The sequence below is a fragment of the Thunnus thynnus genome, chromosome 3 (assembly GCF_963924715.1).
Source record: "Thunnus thynnus chromosome 3, fThuThy2.1, whole genome shotgun sequence".
NCBI classification, from domain to species: Eukaryota; Metazoa; Chordata; class Actinopteri; order Scombriformes; family Scombridae; genus Thunnus; species Thunnus thynnus.
In genome coordinates this window covers 37,521,498-37,536,347 of record NC_089519.1, presented here as the reverse complement: position 1 = coordinate 37,536,347, position 14,850 = coordinate 37,521,498, and the positions used below count along the sequence as shown (strand labels likewise).

The 14,850-nt window shown below is 40.1% G+C and overlaps 1 protein-coding gene across 1 annotated transcript; it reads left to right on the top strand.

Moving 5' to 3' along the window:
- The first annotated feature begins 6,599 nt into the window (after positions 1-6,599).
- Positions 6,600-9,652, top strand: LOC137180404 (E3 ubiquitin-protein ligase TRIM21-like). The gene has a single exon (XM_067585753.1). It carries the CDS (start codon positions 7,087-7,089, stop codon positions 8,728-8,730), a length of 1,644 nt encoding a protein of 547 aa, XP_067441854.1. The 5' UTR covers positions 6,600-7,086; the 3' UTR covers positions 8,731-9,652.
- The last annotated feature ends 5,198 nt before the right edge of the window (positions 9,653-14,850 follow it).

Here is a 14,850-nt window from a genome sequence, read left to right as displayed (position 1 = left end):
ACAGTTTCACGATTTTTCAAGTATCTCTAAAAACAACAGTCAGGAGCCCAAATAAACACTGAAACAATTATTCCTCCTGTTCATACTGAACATTAGAAGATCCCTTCATAATGACCTTACAATGGAAGTGATGGGGGACAAAATCCACAGTCCTCCCTCTGTGCAAAAATGTATTTAAAAGTTCATCTGAAGCTAAAGTGAGGTGCCAGCCATCCAAATTAGTCAAATCAAGTGGATAGTGGAGAGTTAGAGTAATTTAATTTTGTGTTTCCCTAAATAGTGTTTCCTTGTTGAGCAGCAGTGGAAGGATAGAAACAAAAAGAGGGACATTACTAATGAAAAGGCTGTAACTCTGGCAGATATCCACTTGAACTAACTAATGTGGTTGACTGAAGCCTCACATAAACTTCATAAAAACATTTGAATAGATTTGTGCACAAAATGTGGACTCACAGTGAGCAAAACTTGTTTCAGTGCTCACATGTGCCTGACTAAAAACAGACAGAAAAATTGTGAAACTCTCCTTTAGGACTAATTTGCCATGAATTCTGCGTAAATTGAGGCTTTTTCAAACTAAAAGCATGGCTGACTGAGCATTGACATTAAACTGTCAGCTTCTGGAAGAATTCAAGATTTATAAGGACACTTTATGGGACAATTTAGTGAGGAATTTTTATTTGTATCTGTATTTGATGAGGCAGCAAAATTATTTGTATTTGTATTCGAATAAAAGAGGAATGAGGCTTAAAAATCCTGTTTTTATTTTTATCATGCTTTTAATTTTAGAATATTAAAGTGTGAATAAAATAAAGTGATGATGATTTGGTTTTTGCTCTCTCTGACAACAGAAAGTCCCAGTAGACATTACACTCAATGTAACCACCAACACTGTAATTAATGAAAGACGACCTGAGCGACAGTGACGACTGCTGAGAAACCATGTCTTTCTCAGCTACATGTGTTTTTTTTTTTTATTTTAACACTTTTCTCAGTGAAGTCTATTTAGCAGCTTCTCTCTTTGTTTTACACGACGTGTTGTGGCGCGAGCAAGACGCTCAAATGAGGTTTCGGCGCTCTAACGAAGCGTCTGGACTGTTTCTCGCTCGTTTATGGAGTCGTGAACAATTATGGCTACAAGAAGCAATCCATAAAAACGCTTATAGAGCTTTAATACGATGTGTTAAAGTCTTTTCCCAGGACCCAGTGTGTGTGTGTGTGTGTGTTTTGAGCCTTTTGTCTAAAGTAAACAGTTAAAAATAAAAGATTTTGGACATTTTCATTGGAGACAGGAAGACGACATCACCCCCTCGTGACCCCAATGCCATCTGGTACTGGCTTCTTCTTCTTCTTCCCCTTCCTTCTCTTCAGCAAATATTATGTATGTATGTGCATCATTTTATACACATTTAACCAAATTTCAGCCTGACAGAAATGTATCCAGACCTTCAGGGTGTGAAATTAAACCAGTACTGATTATTCTCGGGGGGGCCTAGAATTCCCTTAATGGCCCCTTGGAGTCCCCAGAGTCCCCTGATCCTAAACACATCAAGAACACCCCGCCTTGACTGTTAAACCTGCTAAACAAATACATATAAACATTTATTTAGATGAAAGATCTTAAGTTATAGTCCGTAGTTTCTATCTGTTTCTGGAGGTTTCAGCCTCATTTCACAGTCTTCCTCAGCAGACAGAGTTTGCTCAGATGTATTTAAGTTTATTTCAGGGCAATTAAAGCAACACTGAACACATGATCCAACTGTAAAGTCACTTAGCAACCCTGCAGCCACTGAGGAGTGTTATTTTGGAATCACTATCAGTCTTTCAGTCTTTATTTAGCATTTTTAGCATTGTGCATTACATTATGTAATACGATGAAACAGGTTCTTAACAAACATATGCTTTTCATAACCTATTTAACTGAAATGGTATAAAAACAAGGGTAAACAGGTAAACACACATCTTTTTTTTTCATCATCACTTTTTTTTCCTGCTGATGAAGATCATGAGATATGATCAAAAGCTGCAGAACAACCACTAAATGGACCTTGTGGTGGTCAAGAATTAACTTTTGAGCTCAATTTTAAAGTGATGAGAAAAAATGCTCAGAAAAAAATTTGAACATCTACAATTCCATGACGACTGCTCATGAAGCTCATGTGATATGATCGAAAGCTCCAGAACAGCTACTAAATGGACCTTGAGTTGGGATTCTCAGTCTTTTTTTTTCAGCTTTTTCAATGGCCTGCTGTCCTTTGTCACTTCTGAGATTCAGAAGTGACAAAGGACAGCAAACTTCAATGAAACTTCAATGGTTTCATAAAAAAAAAAAATCTTTAAATATTTATTGTTCAGATTTTATATGTTTTTATTCAGATTCAGGTTCTGTGGTTCCACACAGCACCACTACACTGTAAAATAATCTCATCAGGTCAATTTTCTCTGTAATTGCATTCTTAAAGTCTGCAGTAAAAAGGTATTTCAATCTGTTTCTAAAGTTATTTTGAGTAAGTTTCTATGAATCAATTTTATTTCTCTTTCTAGTACAGAAACCCGTTTTATTCTTTACTTTTCTTGGACATTAATTTTGAGAAAATTCTTTAAAAAACTTCAGTTGGAAACAAGTAAAAATAATCTTACTGTTTTTAATTGTTAAGACTCAATTATAGACAAAATTGTTACGTTTTCATTAAATTGTGCAAGTTTCAAGTGAACTTCTGAGACTTCTGCAAAATAAATTGTGTTTCCTTTGACCACCTTTATGTGAATATGTTTGAGGGAATGTGATAAGACTTTTTTATCAGTTTCTATTGTTTTTATCATGCAGCAAGTCTTCTGTGTAGAGTGGACGTCTGTAAGTGACAGCAGGACGTGAATGTTTCATCTACAGCAGCAGAATAAAAAGAAAAACATTAAAACTAAATTAATAAAAACTCTGAGCTAAGCTAAAAGATTTAAACATTATTTGTTTGGGATGGACACGCTTCCAATCTGTTGATGGCATGTTGTTCTTGTTCCTGAGGAGTTTTAAGTTGAAAAGCGTCTGAATGTAATGTGATGTGACACTGACGTGTATTTTTCCGATCTGACATTTTTTTCCACCTTAGTGATATTTTGTTTTATTTTGTCTTTTATTTCTGATGTTTCCATTCAGGTTTTTTTAATGTGAAAATTGAAAATGTGCATAAAAGTAGTCTGATGGATGCTTTTACAGGATGTTTTCTTGCAGTGTTTTGGTATCAGTGCTGCGGCTCGCTGCTTAGTCTCAGATTAAACCTGTTAAATTCATATCAGCTCCGGCTCACGCGGCACTAATGGGGATTAAACCTGCAGCTTTTCATCACCAGCGACACCATTGACACCGTTGGCATTTAGTCCGTTGTCCCTGTTCGTGCATGCAGACCTCCTCTGGCCTGCATGTGCCTGACTGACTGCCTCTTCATTCAACCCTGCTCTAATTAATTGTAACACTGCAGTGAAAAGGCAGCTCATGAGCTGCAGAACAATGGCCGACAAATAGATCAGGGAGCTCGTTCACGCTGCCAGCAGCCGCCGCCTTCAGTGGCTCGCTGCCAGCTGCAACAGCAGTCAGCTTTTCAACCATCAGCTTAGCTCTTATGAAGTGTTGAAGGAGTCTGAGTGCCAGCAATCTGCATTGTTTCCCCTCCTTCTTCCCAAAGAAAACAGTCACTAAAGTCTCATTTGTTGCCACTTCTCCATGGCGGGCGTGGCGTTGGATGGAGCCCTTGTGTGGATAAAGGGATTATGAGGGCTTAATTGAGTGTGCTAATTGGTGGGACAGTGAATGTGGCTGAATGGAGGTGAGGGGCAGATGTGGTGTGAAACCCCTGGCTCTTTCTAAAGAATACAAATCAGCAGCAGAGGGATCCATTCTCTGCTCTCTATAACACTCTATTATCCCTTTCACAGGGTGAACAGGGGGCTGAACGGACAGATGGTTTCCACGCTGAGAGCTGTATGGAGGCCATCACGGCACCTTTTCTTTGGCTCCGATTCACCGTGGCACGATGGGCTTTTTATTGGCTATTCATGATGCACAGGGTCTAAGTGGAAACAATGGCTGACTGAGCGGCCATGAATCGGAATGAGAGCCGAGGTTTTAGTTCGGTGCCGGTGAAGCGTCCGTTACGCTTTGACGGCGAAGAGAAAGGAGGATGAGAACCGAGGAGGGGCGTGTTCACCTGGAGAGGAGGAGGAGGAGGCGGAGGAGGAGGAGGCGAAGAGTCGACGCACCGTCTGTCGACGGCCATTTCAAGTCAAGAACAATGACATCCTTCATCTAAAACACCCTCCCAACGATAAAATCCACCCTGTGTGAACAACAACCATACTTTCACCCGGGAGATAGAACTTAATGGAGCCTGTTGATATGTTTTCAAGTTCTTGTTCCTGTTGAAGTTCTTGTCTGCAGAGCTTCCAAAGACAAGATGTTTCTTTTTATCTTAGCAGTCAGCGATAACTTTGTAAAAGTATTCTCACTTCTTTTAAGGACGGGTTCAAATGTGTCTTAAAACAACAGTCAGGAGCCCAAATGAACAGTGAAACCTGTTTTTCTTGCTGTAATCATTCCTCCTGTTCATACTGACCATTAGAAGATCCCTTCATAATGACCTTACAATGGAAGTGATGGAGGACAAAATCCACAGTCCTCCTTCTGTGCAAAAATGGATTTTAAAGTTTATCTGAAGCTAATATGAAGCTTCAGCGTCCAAATGAGTCAAATCAAGTAGATATCTTTCAACGTTACAGTCTTTTTAGTGCCAAAGTTCCTCTTTTTGTTACTATACTTCCACCTGCAGCTCAACAGGGAAACACTGTCCGAGGAAACACAAAGAGGGAATTTAATGCTGTTTGTATACCGTTACTCTTTCAATATTGTCGCCACTTTTAGTTGAGATGATTAGGTTATCCCAATTAATATTTTTGGCTCTCGTGAAAAACATAAATTTGGTTTTGTCTGTGTTTAAGACTAACTTATGGATATTAAGTGCAACTTCTAAATCCATAAAACAGTGTTGAAGAGATACTACAGCAGACTGTGCAGTATTCGCAGTGCAATACAAAATTGTATCATCAGCGTAAAGATGAATATTATATACAGTTACAGCAGAAACAATACCATTTATATAAAGTGTAAACAGAACAGGACCAAGGACTGAGCCTTGCGGGACACCTTTTGCAACCTGAACAAATTCACATTTAATGGATCTTATTGTTACAAACTGCTGTCTGTCCGTGAGATAACTCTGGAACCAATTACATGCAACTTCATCAAAACCAATATTACTAATTTTCTTGCTGTAACTTGAATTTTCCCCCCAATGAACAATTAAGTCTGATCTAATAAAAGGTTTCTGTTACTGCAATAAAAGTTTCTTAAACAGGGAAGATCATTACAGTCATCAAGATTTACTAAAACAGGTTGAGGATTCAAACCATCCAACTCCTGCTAACAAACACTTTTTAATTCTTTAAATGTTCCAAACCTCAGATTGACAGCAGAGCTGCTGACATGACGTTAGCTCTGTGGCTAACAGGGTTCACACTACAACTCCCAAACTCCCAAAGGACAGTGCTGGCAGTGTGAAGCATCACTCAGTACAGAGATGATAGATTCTACATTTATCCCTGTCAGGACTGTGGTGGTTCACCACAAAACAGTCTCAACTAATCGGCTTTACAGCAAAGGAATAAATAAGGTAGAACATGAAGCAAAATATAGAAATCGTATCTGCATGAGATAAAATAAAATGATCCTTTGGTTGTTGTCGACTGTCTTTCACCTGATTTTGTGAAGTAAACTGGAAACTGTTTGTAGAAGTTAAAAAATGTGTTTTTGAAATAACTGTTGATTTAACATCAACGTTGACCAGACGACATTTGTTGAACTCGATTTAAGATTAAGAGAAAAATAAGTTAATAGTTTCATGAAAACTTCAGCAATAAAAACTGGCTGTCTGTTATTTACAGTATCATCTTTGCTCCATGATATTTCACAATAATGCTGTAAGTCAGAAAGAGGAAACAAACTCACAGTCAGAGCTGCAGTAAGAGGAGGTGCAACACCGGAAAGCCGCAATGTCACTCTGCAGAAATGAAACTAAAAGTTTGTCAGAGCGACAGCAGAGCTGCAGTCGAGTCTCTCCACTTCTGTCCAAATAAAAATTAAACTGAGTTCATCAAGTCTTTCTCAACAACACAGCAGAGTCTCTGCCAAACACTGGTGAGTACAACTGATCATATTTAATGTTTCAACAACCAGCTTTAACACAGCAGACAGGAAGTTCCACTCTTTTCACTTCATACTGACACTTTTGAAATTAGTGACAATATAACTAAAGATGTTTTTACACAGATTCAGTGAAACAACTTTAATTGTTTTTTAAACAGTCTCTCTGTGTCAGTTCTCAGGACTTTTGTAACTTGTAACTGAATCTCTGTGGTTTGGAGTTCAGCTTCACTCCAACCTTCCTGGTCTTATTACTATTTACTGATCACTTCCTACAGACACACTGCATTCTATTTCCTGTAGCTGTTTCACATTAAAAGCTTTCTACCAACAAGCAGCAGCTTGTGTTTGTCACCAAGTTAGCAGAGCTTTGTTAGCAGTGCTATTCTTCAATAACAGTTGGTCTACACAACAAGATATGGACATATTCTGTGTTATGTTGTCAGTGGTTCATTTTAAAGATTGTATGGAAGAATAGTACAAGCAGAAACAGCCACAATGAGCTGTTAGATAAAGAGCTGCAGATGACAGTCTCTTACTGTGTTTGTGTAAACCAGCTCACATAAAACACGTCATCAAAGTAAACAACAACTTTAAACTCACCATGCAGCCTTGTGGATAACTGTTTGAGCTGCCAGCACGACTTCAATGATCACGATTGCTCACGACTCCGTTCACGTGTTCCCATCCCGATCGATAACAGAAATATAATTCAATATTACTTCACCTTATATCACATGTTATACTTAATACAACAGTAATTATCTTTATTTCTTTTTGAACAAATAATTGAAATTTAATTTTAAACAAATTTTGTTTTTCACACTCAGTGTGTAGATATGTCTGCTGCCAGCTGTCTGCTATCTGAAGATCAGTTTCTGTGCTCCATCTGTCTGGATGTGTTCACTGATCCAGTCACCACACCATGTGGACACAACTTCTGCAAAAACTGCATCACTGAACACTGGAACAGTAATGTCCAGTACCTGTGTCCCATCTGTAAAGAGGTTTTCTACACAAGACCTAAGTTGAAGGTGAATACTTTCATCTCTGGGATGGTTTCTCAGTTCAGACAGGAAGCTCAACAGAAAGCCAGCAGCAGCAGCTCAGAGCAACAAGCTGCCAAACCAGGAGAAGTTCCCTGTGACGTCTGTACTGGAACCAAACTGAAGGCCCTGAAGTCCTGTCTGGTGTGTCTGACCTCCTACTGTGAGACTCACCTGGAGCCTCATCTGACAGTTTCAGGCCTGAAAAGACATCAGCTGATGGACCCTGTGGAGAACCTGGAAGACAGGATGTGTATGAAGCACGATAAACCTCTGGAGCTGTTCTGTAAGACCGACCAGACATGTGTCTGCATGCTCTGCTCTGTTTTAGACCACAAGACACATGAGTTTGTTCCTCTGAAAGAAGAATATGAAGGAAAGAAGGCAGAGCTGGGGAAGACAGAGGCTGAAATTCAGCAGATGATCCAGAAGAGACGACTGAAGATTCAAGAGATCAAACACTCAGTTGACCTCAGTGAGGAAGATGCAAACAGAGAGAAAGCAGAAGGTGTTCAGCTCTTCATCACTCTGATGGAGTCTGTTGAGAGAAGCCTGAATGAGCTCATTGAGACGATTGAAGAGAAGCAAAGAACGACAGAGAAACAGGCTGAAGACTTCATCAAAGAGCTGGAACAGGAAATCTCTGAGCTGATGAAGAGAAGCTCTGAGGTGAAGCAGCTCTCAAACTCTGAAGACCACCTCCACCTCCTCCAAAACTTCCCGTCCCTGAAAGCTGCTCCACCCACCAAAGACTGGACAGAGGTCAGCGTCCGTCCACCATCATATGAGGGGACTGTGGTGAGAGCTGTGACTCAGCTGGAGGAGACGCTCAGTAAAGAGATGAAGAAGCTGGTTGAGGCTGAGCTGAAGAGGGTCCAGCAGTATGCAGTGGATGTGACTCTAGATCCTGATACAGCACATCCTGATCTCATCCTGTCTGATGATGGAAAACAAGTAAATGATAGTGATGTGGAGAAGAATCTCCCAGACAACCCAGAGAGATTTTCTCTTTGTCCTGGTGTTTTAGGAAAGCAGAGTTTCTCTTCAGGCAGATTTTACTTTGAGGTTCAGGTTAAAGGGAAGACTGACTGGGATTTAGGAGTGGCCAGAGAGTCCATCAACAGGAAGGGAAAAATCACACTGAGACCTCAGAATGGTTACTGGACTATATGGTTGAGAAATGGAAATGAGTACAAAGCTTGTGCTGGTCCTTCAGTCCGTCTCTCTCTGAAGTCTCAGCTTCAGAAGGTGGGGGTGTTTGTGGATTATGAGGAGGGTCTGGTCTCCTTTTATGACGTAGATGCTGCAGCTCTTATCTACTCCTTTACTGGCTGCTCCTTCACTGAGAAACTCTACACATACTTCAGTCCTGGTCCTAATGATGGTGGTAAAAACTCTGCCCCTCTGATCATCTGTCCTGTCAATCAAACTGAGTAGAGTAATCACCTGTTTTATGTCATAAATGTGTCTTTGTTTTTGAAGAGAATAAATATACAAACACATTCTTGTTTATTATGAGAAAAAACACAAACTAGGATTTCTATCTAAAATTAAATCTCTATTTAAACATCTGATCAAATCCACAGAATTTTAGTTTCATTTCTAGTCAAAAACACAAAGTTTCCAAAAAACAAAACTTTCAGTTTGAAGTGAAACCACAGAAAACAAAGTGTGAATATTTCACAGTGTCATAAAGCTTCATTGTAGAGTTCGGCTGAGACCATGACTCCACAGAATATGTGTCAATATGTTACAGGCTGTAATAAGTGCTGAAACACTTAATGACAGAACAACAGAAATGAATTGATTTATTGATGATCATTTAAATTATTTGTCAGACAAACATTCTCAGGCTCCATCTTTTTAAATGTGAGGTTTTGCTGCTACTCTCTGCTCTATATGATGGTAACTTGAATATTTTTGGGTTTTGGACTGTTGGTCAGACAAAACATTCAAAGACACCTTGAACTCTTAGAAATTGTGATGAAAATTTTCATTATTGTCTGATATTTTACAGAGTAAATAATGATTCAAAAACAGGTTAAAACAAGGTTAATTGTTAATGAAAATCATTAGTTGCAGCTCTACAGTTGATTAATAGAATATATGTATAATGTGTATAAAGGATTTTCTTATCTTGTCTGAGGTTTGTTTAGTTTCTGTCCACTTTGGCTGATTTGTTTGTTTTAATACTGAATAGATTGATTATAATTTAAAGAAGTCTGTAAATATGTGATTGTAAAAATCTGTAAACTAAACTATGTCTGTAGTTTTAATGTAAAGCTTTAAAAACATGGCCTGAGTAAGCAGTGACTTGTTGAACACCAAACACAAAAAATAAAAGCTGGTTTACAGAGAAGCTGTGTTTGTGTTTCTGTTACAGTTCATTAACAATCACAGATGTTTTTCTGCTTTCTTTACCAAACACTTATTAGTCTACATATGCAGCTTTGTATCATCATGTTTCAATATTTTCTCTCTGCACTGATTATTGTTTTTTACTTAATTGACCTACAATCTATTGAGAGGTTTGTTTTCTACTGAAGTAAATTATCCAAATGTTTTTATTGTTGCACATTGTTAAACTTTACGCCATCTGTACAGTAACCAATATTTCAATTAAAAGAGATTCAATGATAAATTCAGTAAACTCATTCTGTACAAATAGAACAAACTACTATCAGCACTGAAAACCAGTCTGGACCAACAGTCTGTGGACTCCTGTTCCATGTCAATAGTCAGTAAATTATTGAGCTGAACAGAGGGAGGTTGAGACTCTCGGGGACCATGAGACGGAACAGAGTTTTTTAGGCACCCCTCCCACCAACCCATAATTTCCCCGGTGGCCCAGTTAACTTGTGGGCAGTGCTGGGATAACCAAGGGAACCCCAAAATGAGTGAGTGTAATGGGGAGCTATACAGGCGGAAACTTAGCTGTTCAGTGTGTCCCTTAGCTGTGAGGACTTGAAGGGGCTCAGTGCAGTTAGTGACTCTATATAATAACCTCCCATCCAAAGCGCTGGCTTCTAAAGGTTTAAGACGAAACAGTTAATTTAAGTCTTTTAGCAAGTTTCCAGTCCATAAAACTCTCATCAACACTAGAGTCTATCAACACCTTGAGTCTTTCAAAGAAAACAGGGGAAATTATCTCTACATCAGTCAAAGATCATGGCTTATAGTTAGGAGAGATTGTTTGGCTCACCAGTGCCCTCCTCTTCACCGGCGAGCCCGGTCTTTTAACGGACAGGAACTCAGAAAGTGGCCAAGCTGACCACAATAAATACACCGCCCCTCCTGTAGGCGTCGCTGCTGCTCCTCCAGGGACAGTCTGGTGCGTCCCAACTGCATGGGTTCCTCCTGCCCACCAGAGGGCGTTGCTGCCACTGGAGAAGGTGATCGACGCGGCGAGGAGCGTTGGATAGGAGGCCCCCTCCAGGAGAGAGAGGAAAAGGACAGACGGGCCCTCTCCTTTTCTCGTTCTCTCTGATGGTTGTCAATCTTAAAAGCCAAAGCGATAAAGGAATCCAGGTCAGAGGGGCGCTCCAGGGAAACCAGCTGGTCCTTAATGGCCTCGGCTAGCCCATGGTGGAAGACATCGAGCAGGGAGGGGACAGTCCACCCACAGTCAGCTGACAGGGTGTGAAACTCGATGGCGTAGTCCGCTACCTGGTGTTTACCTTGGCGTAAGTCCATGAGAGCCCAGGCGGCATCCGGACCTTGAGTCAAGTGGTCAAAAACCTTGGACAGGGTGGACATGAAGAGGTCCAGAGCCCACTCTGCCGTAGCCCATGCCTCTGTAGGCGACTCTGGAGCGGTCTGAGGGGAATGCCGCGGGCTGCAGCTCAAAGTGGAGTCCACACTGTACCAGAAAGGCCTGGCAATTGTTCTCGTTCCCCGAAAAGTGCTCTGGACTGGACAGAGGGAGAGCTACTGAGGAGGACACCATCACAGGAGAGGGAGGAGAAGAAGTACCGGCCGGCGAAGAAGAAGCTGACGAGACAGGGACTGGAGAGCTGAGTTTACCCAGGAGCTGCTGCATCTGATCGGTTAGCGTACTCACTTGGTTAGATAGCGAGGTGTGAAGCCCCTCGTAACGGCAGTTGAGTTCCCGGAGGCCTTGGCACACCGAACTCAGCTGCTCCTCATGCTGACTGAGACGCACGTCCTGAGAGCGCAGAGCGGCTTCTAGTGTGGTTGAGTCGGCTGGGTCCATGGTGTGGCCAGTTCGTACTGACACGGTTGTCTGGTACACCAGGGCTAGATCCAAACGCACGACTTGAACAACAGTTCCAAAAACAAAGTCTTTTAATAGCAGGTTCGGTACACGGGCAGGCAGTCAGCGAAGGCAACAAGACCAAAAGGGCTAGGCAGAGGCAGAGTAAAAAAAACAGATCCAGGGTCAAAAAACACTAGAGACTATAACAGAGAGAATAATGTTAGAACGCTTGCCACAAAGGGCAAAGATGAACTGGCACAGGGAGCAGGGATCACACAGACTAAATACACAAGAGGAGTGAAGGTAATGAGACACAGGTGGAGGATATTAGGGGATGATGAAGAGGACAGGAGCGGGAAACACACAAGGGCAGGAAGTGGATCTGAAATGAGAGGAGAGTTAGCAACCAAAATAAAACAGGAACTGCAGAACTAAATGGGGAAGAAAAAACAAAACATAACCTAAAGACAGGATGAGTCATGACAATATGACTAACTCAGACTGCTGAAGCTGAATAGAAGCTTCACAGAGACTTTTAAATGACTGTGTGGACACACTGGATTTTGGCCTCCATCACTTCCATTAAAAGCACATTTGAAGGATCTTTTAATATCCAGTATGAACAGGAGGAATGATTACAGCGAGGAAAACCTCTTTCACTGTTCATATGGACACCTGACTACTGGTTTAACACACTCCTGAAAAATGATGAACCGTCCTTTAAAGGTTCATTAAATGTTGTGTGTTGCACAAACTGACAACCAGCAGAAATTTGATTGTTCGGCTCTTCTTGAAAAACACAATCATGAAACATCAAGTTTCTATGTTAAAGTGGCAGAAAGAAGAGAAACTAATGGACGATGAAGTAGCTGAAGGATTTTACAACCTGCAAAATCAGTTTTCATCTGAATATTAACATTAGCATTGGCTTAATAACTTTTTGTATATTGTAACCCCTTAAGTATGGAAGCCCTTGAATGACAATACTGAAAAGAAATTGTTTTTGATTTGATTTTAGTTTGTGTGCTCTTGTCTGGCAAAAGACTAAACTGCATTTCATTTTTAATTTTAGGTTGTTGTTTTGGCTTTTTTTTTAAAAATTATAAATTCACATAATAAAATGTTTAGTTTAAAAAAACAAAGGTTCTGTAGTTTTGTCTGTTTGTATGTGAATAATAACATTTTTGTATTAATTGTCTATTCTCATTTATATGAATAAGTCAATCCAATTAACAACAATTGTAATAATAAGGAAACTTGCAGCTCTTTTAGCTCCACACACACCAACCGTCCATTAAAAGCAGCAACACTGAAGAGTCTTTTATAACAGCAGTGACACAAAAGAGAAGGTGGAGGGTGATGGGGGGGGGGGGATGGGTGAGGTTGAATGGGGTGTATTAGCTCATGAATATAAGGCCCTGTATTATTGCTGCCCCCCCCCCTTATAAAAGTATTCTCACTTCTTTTAAGGACGGGTTCAAATGTGTCTTAAAACAACGTTCAGGAGCCCAAATGAACAGTGAAACCTGTTTTTCTTGCTGTAATCATTCCTCCTGTTCATACTGACCATTAGAAGATCCCTTCATAATGACCTTACAATGGAAGTGATGGAGGACAAAATCCACAGTCCTCCTTCTGTGCAAAAATGGATTTTAAAGTTTATCTGAAGCTAATATGAAGCTTCAGCGTCCAAATGAGTCAAATCAAGTAGATATCTTTCAACGTTAGTCTTTTTAGTGCCAAAGTTCCTCTTTTTGTTACTATACTTCCACCTGCAGCTCAACAGGGAAACACTGTCCGAGGAAACACAAAGAGGGAATTTAATGCTGTTTGTATACCGTTACTCTTTCAATATTGTTGCCACTTTTAGTTGAGATGATTAGGTTATCCCAATTAATATTTTTGGCTCTCGTGAAAAACATAAATTTGGTTTTGTCTGCGTTTAAGACTAACTTATGGATATTAAGTGCAACTTCTAAATCCATAAAACAGTGTTGAAGAGATACTACAGCAGACTGTGCAGTATTCGCAGTGCAATACAAAATGGTATCATCAGCGTAAAGATGAATATTATATCCAGTTACAGCAGAAACAATACCATTTATATAAAGTGTAAACAGAACAGGACCAAGGACTGAGCCTTGCGGGACACCTTTTGCAACCTGAACAAATTCACATTTAATGGATCTTATTGTTACAAACTGCTGTCTGTCCGTGAGATAACTCTGGAACCAATTACATGCAACTTCATCAAAACCAATATTACTAATTTTCTTGCTGTATCTTGAATTTTCCCCCCAATGAACAATTAAGTCTGATCTAATAAAAGGTTTCTGTTACTGCAATAAAAGTTTCTTAAACAGGGAAGATCATTACAGTCATCAAGATTTACTAAAACAGGTTGAGGATTCAAACCATCCAACTCCTGCTAACAAACACTTTTTAATTCTTTAAATGTTCCAAACCTCAGATTGACAGCAGAGCTGCTGACATGACGTTAGCTCTGTGGCTAACAGGGTTCACACTACAACTCCCAAACTCCCAAAGGACAGTGCTGGCAGTGTGAAGCATCACTCAGTACAGAGATGATAGATTCTACATTTATCCCTGTCAGGACTGTGGTGGTTCACCACAAAACAGTCTGAACTAATCGGCTTTACAGCAAAGGAACAAATAAGGTAGAAGATGAAGCAAAATATAGAAATCGTATCTGCATGAGATAAAATAAAATGATCCTTTGGTTGTTGTCAACCGTCTTTCACCTCATTTTGTGAAGTAAACTGGAAACTCAGTTCAAGATAAAGAGAAAAAGAAGTTAATAGTTTCATGAAAACTTCAGCAAAAACAACTGGCTGCCTGTAAATAATCTTGTAAATCAGAAGGAGGAAACAAACTCCCAAACAGAGCTGCAGTAAGAGGAGGAGCAACACTGGAAAGACAATAGAGCTACAACGTCACTCTGCAGAACTGAAACTGAAAGTTTGTCAGAGTGACAGCAGAGCTGCAGTCGAGTCTCTCCACTTCTGTCCAAATAAAAATTAAACTGAGTTCATCAAGTCTTTCTCAACAACACAGCAGAGTCTCTGCCAAACACTGGTGAGTACAACTGATCATATTTAATGTTTCAACAACCAGCTTTAACACAGCAGACAGGAAGTTCCACTCTTTTCATTTCATACTGACACTTGTGAAATTAGTGACAATATAACTAAAGATGTTTTTACACAGATTACTATTTACTGATCACTTCCTACAGACACACTGCATTCTATTTCCTGTAGCTGTTTCACATTAAAAGCTTTCTACCAACAAGCAGCAGCTATTATTGTGAAGCAGCTGCA

Excerpts from the sequence above, each read along its gene's own strand:
- LOC137180404 (XM_067585753.1), top strand. The coding sequence starts at position 7,087 with ATGTCTGCTGCCAGCTGTCTGCTATCTGAAGATCAGTTTCTGTGCTCC.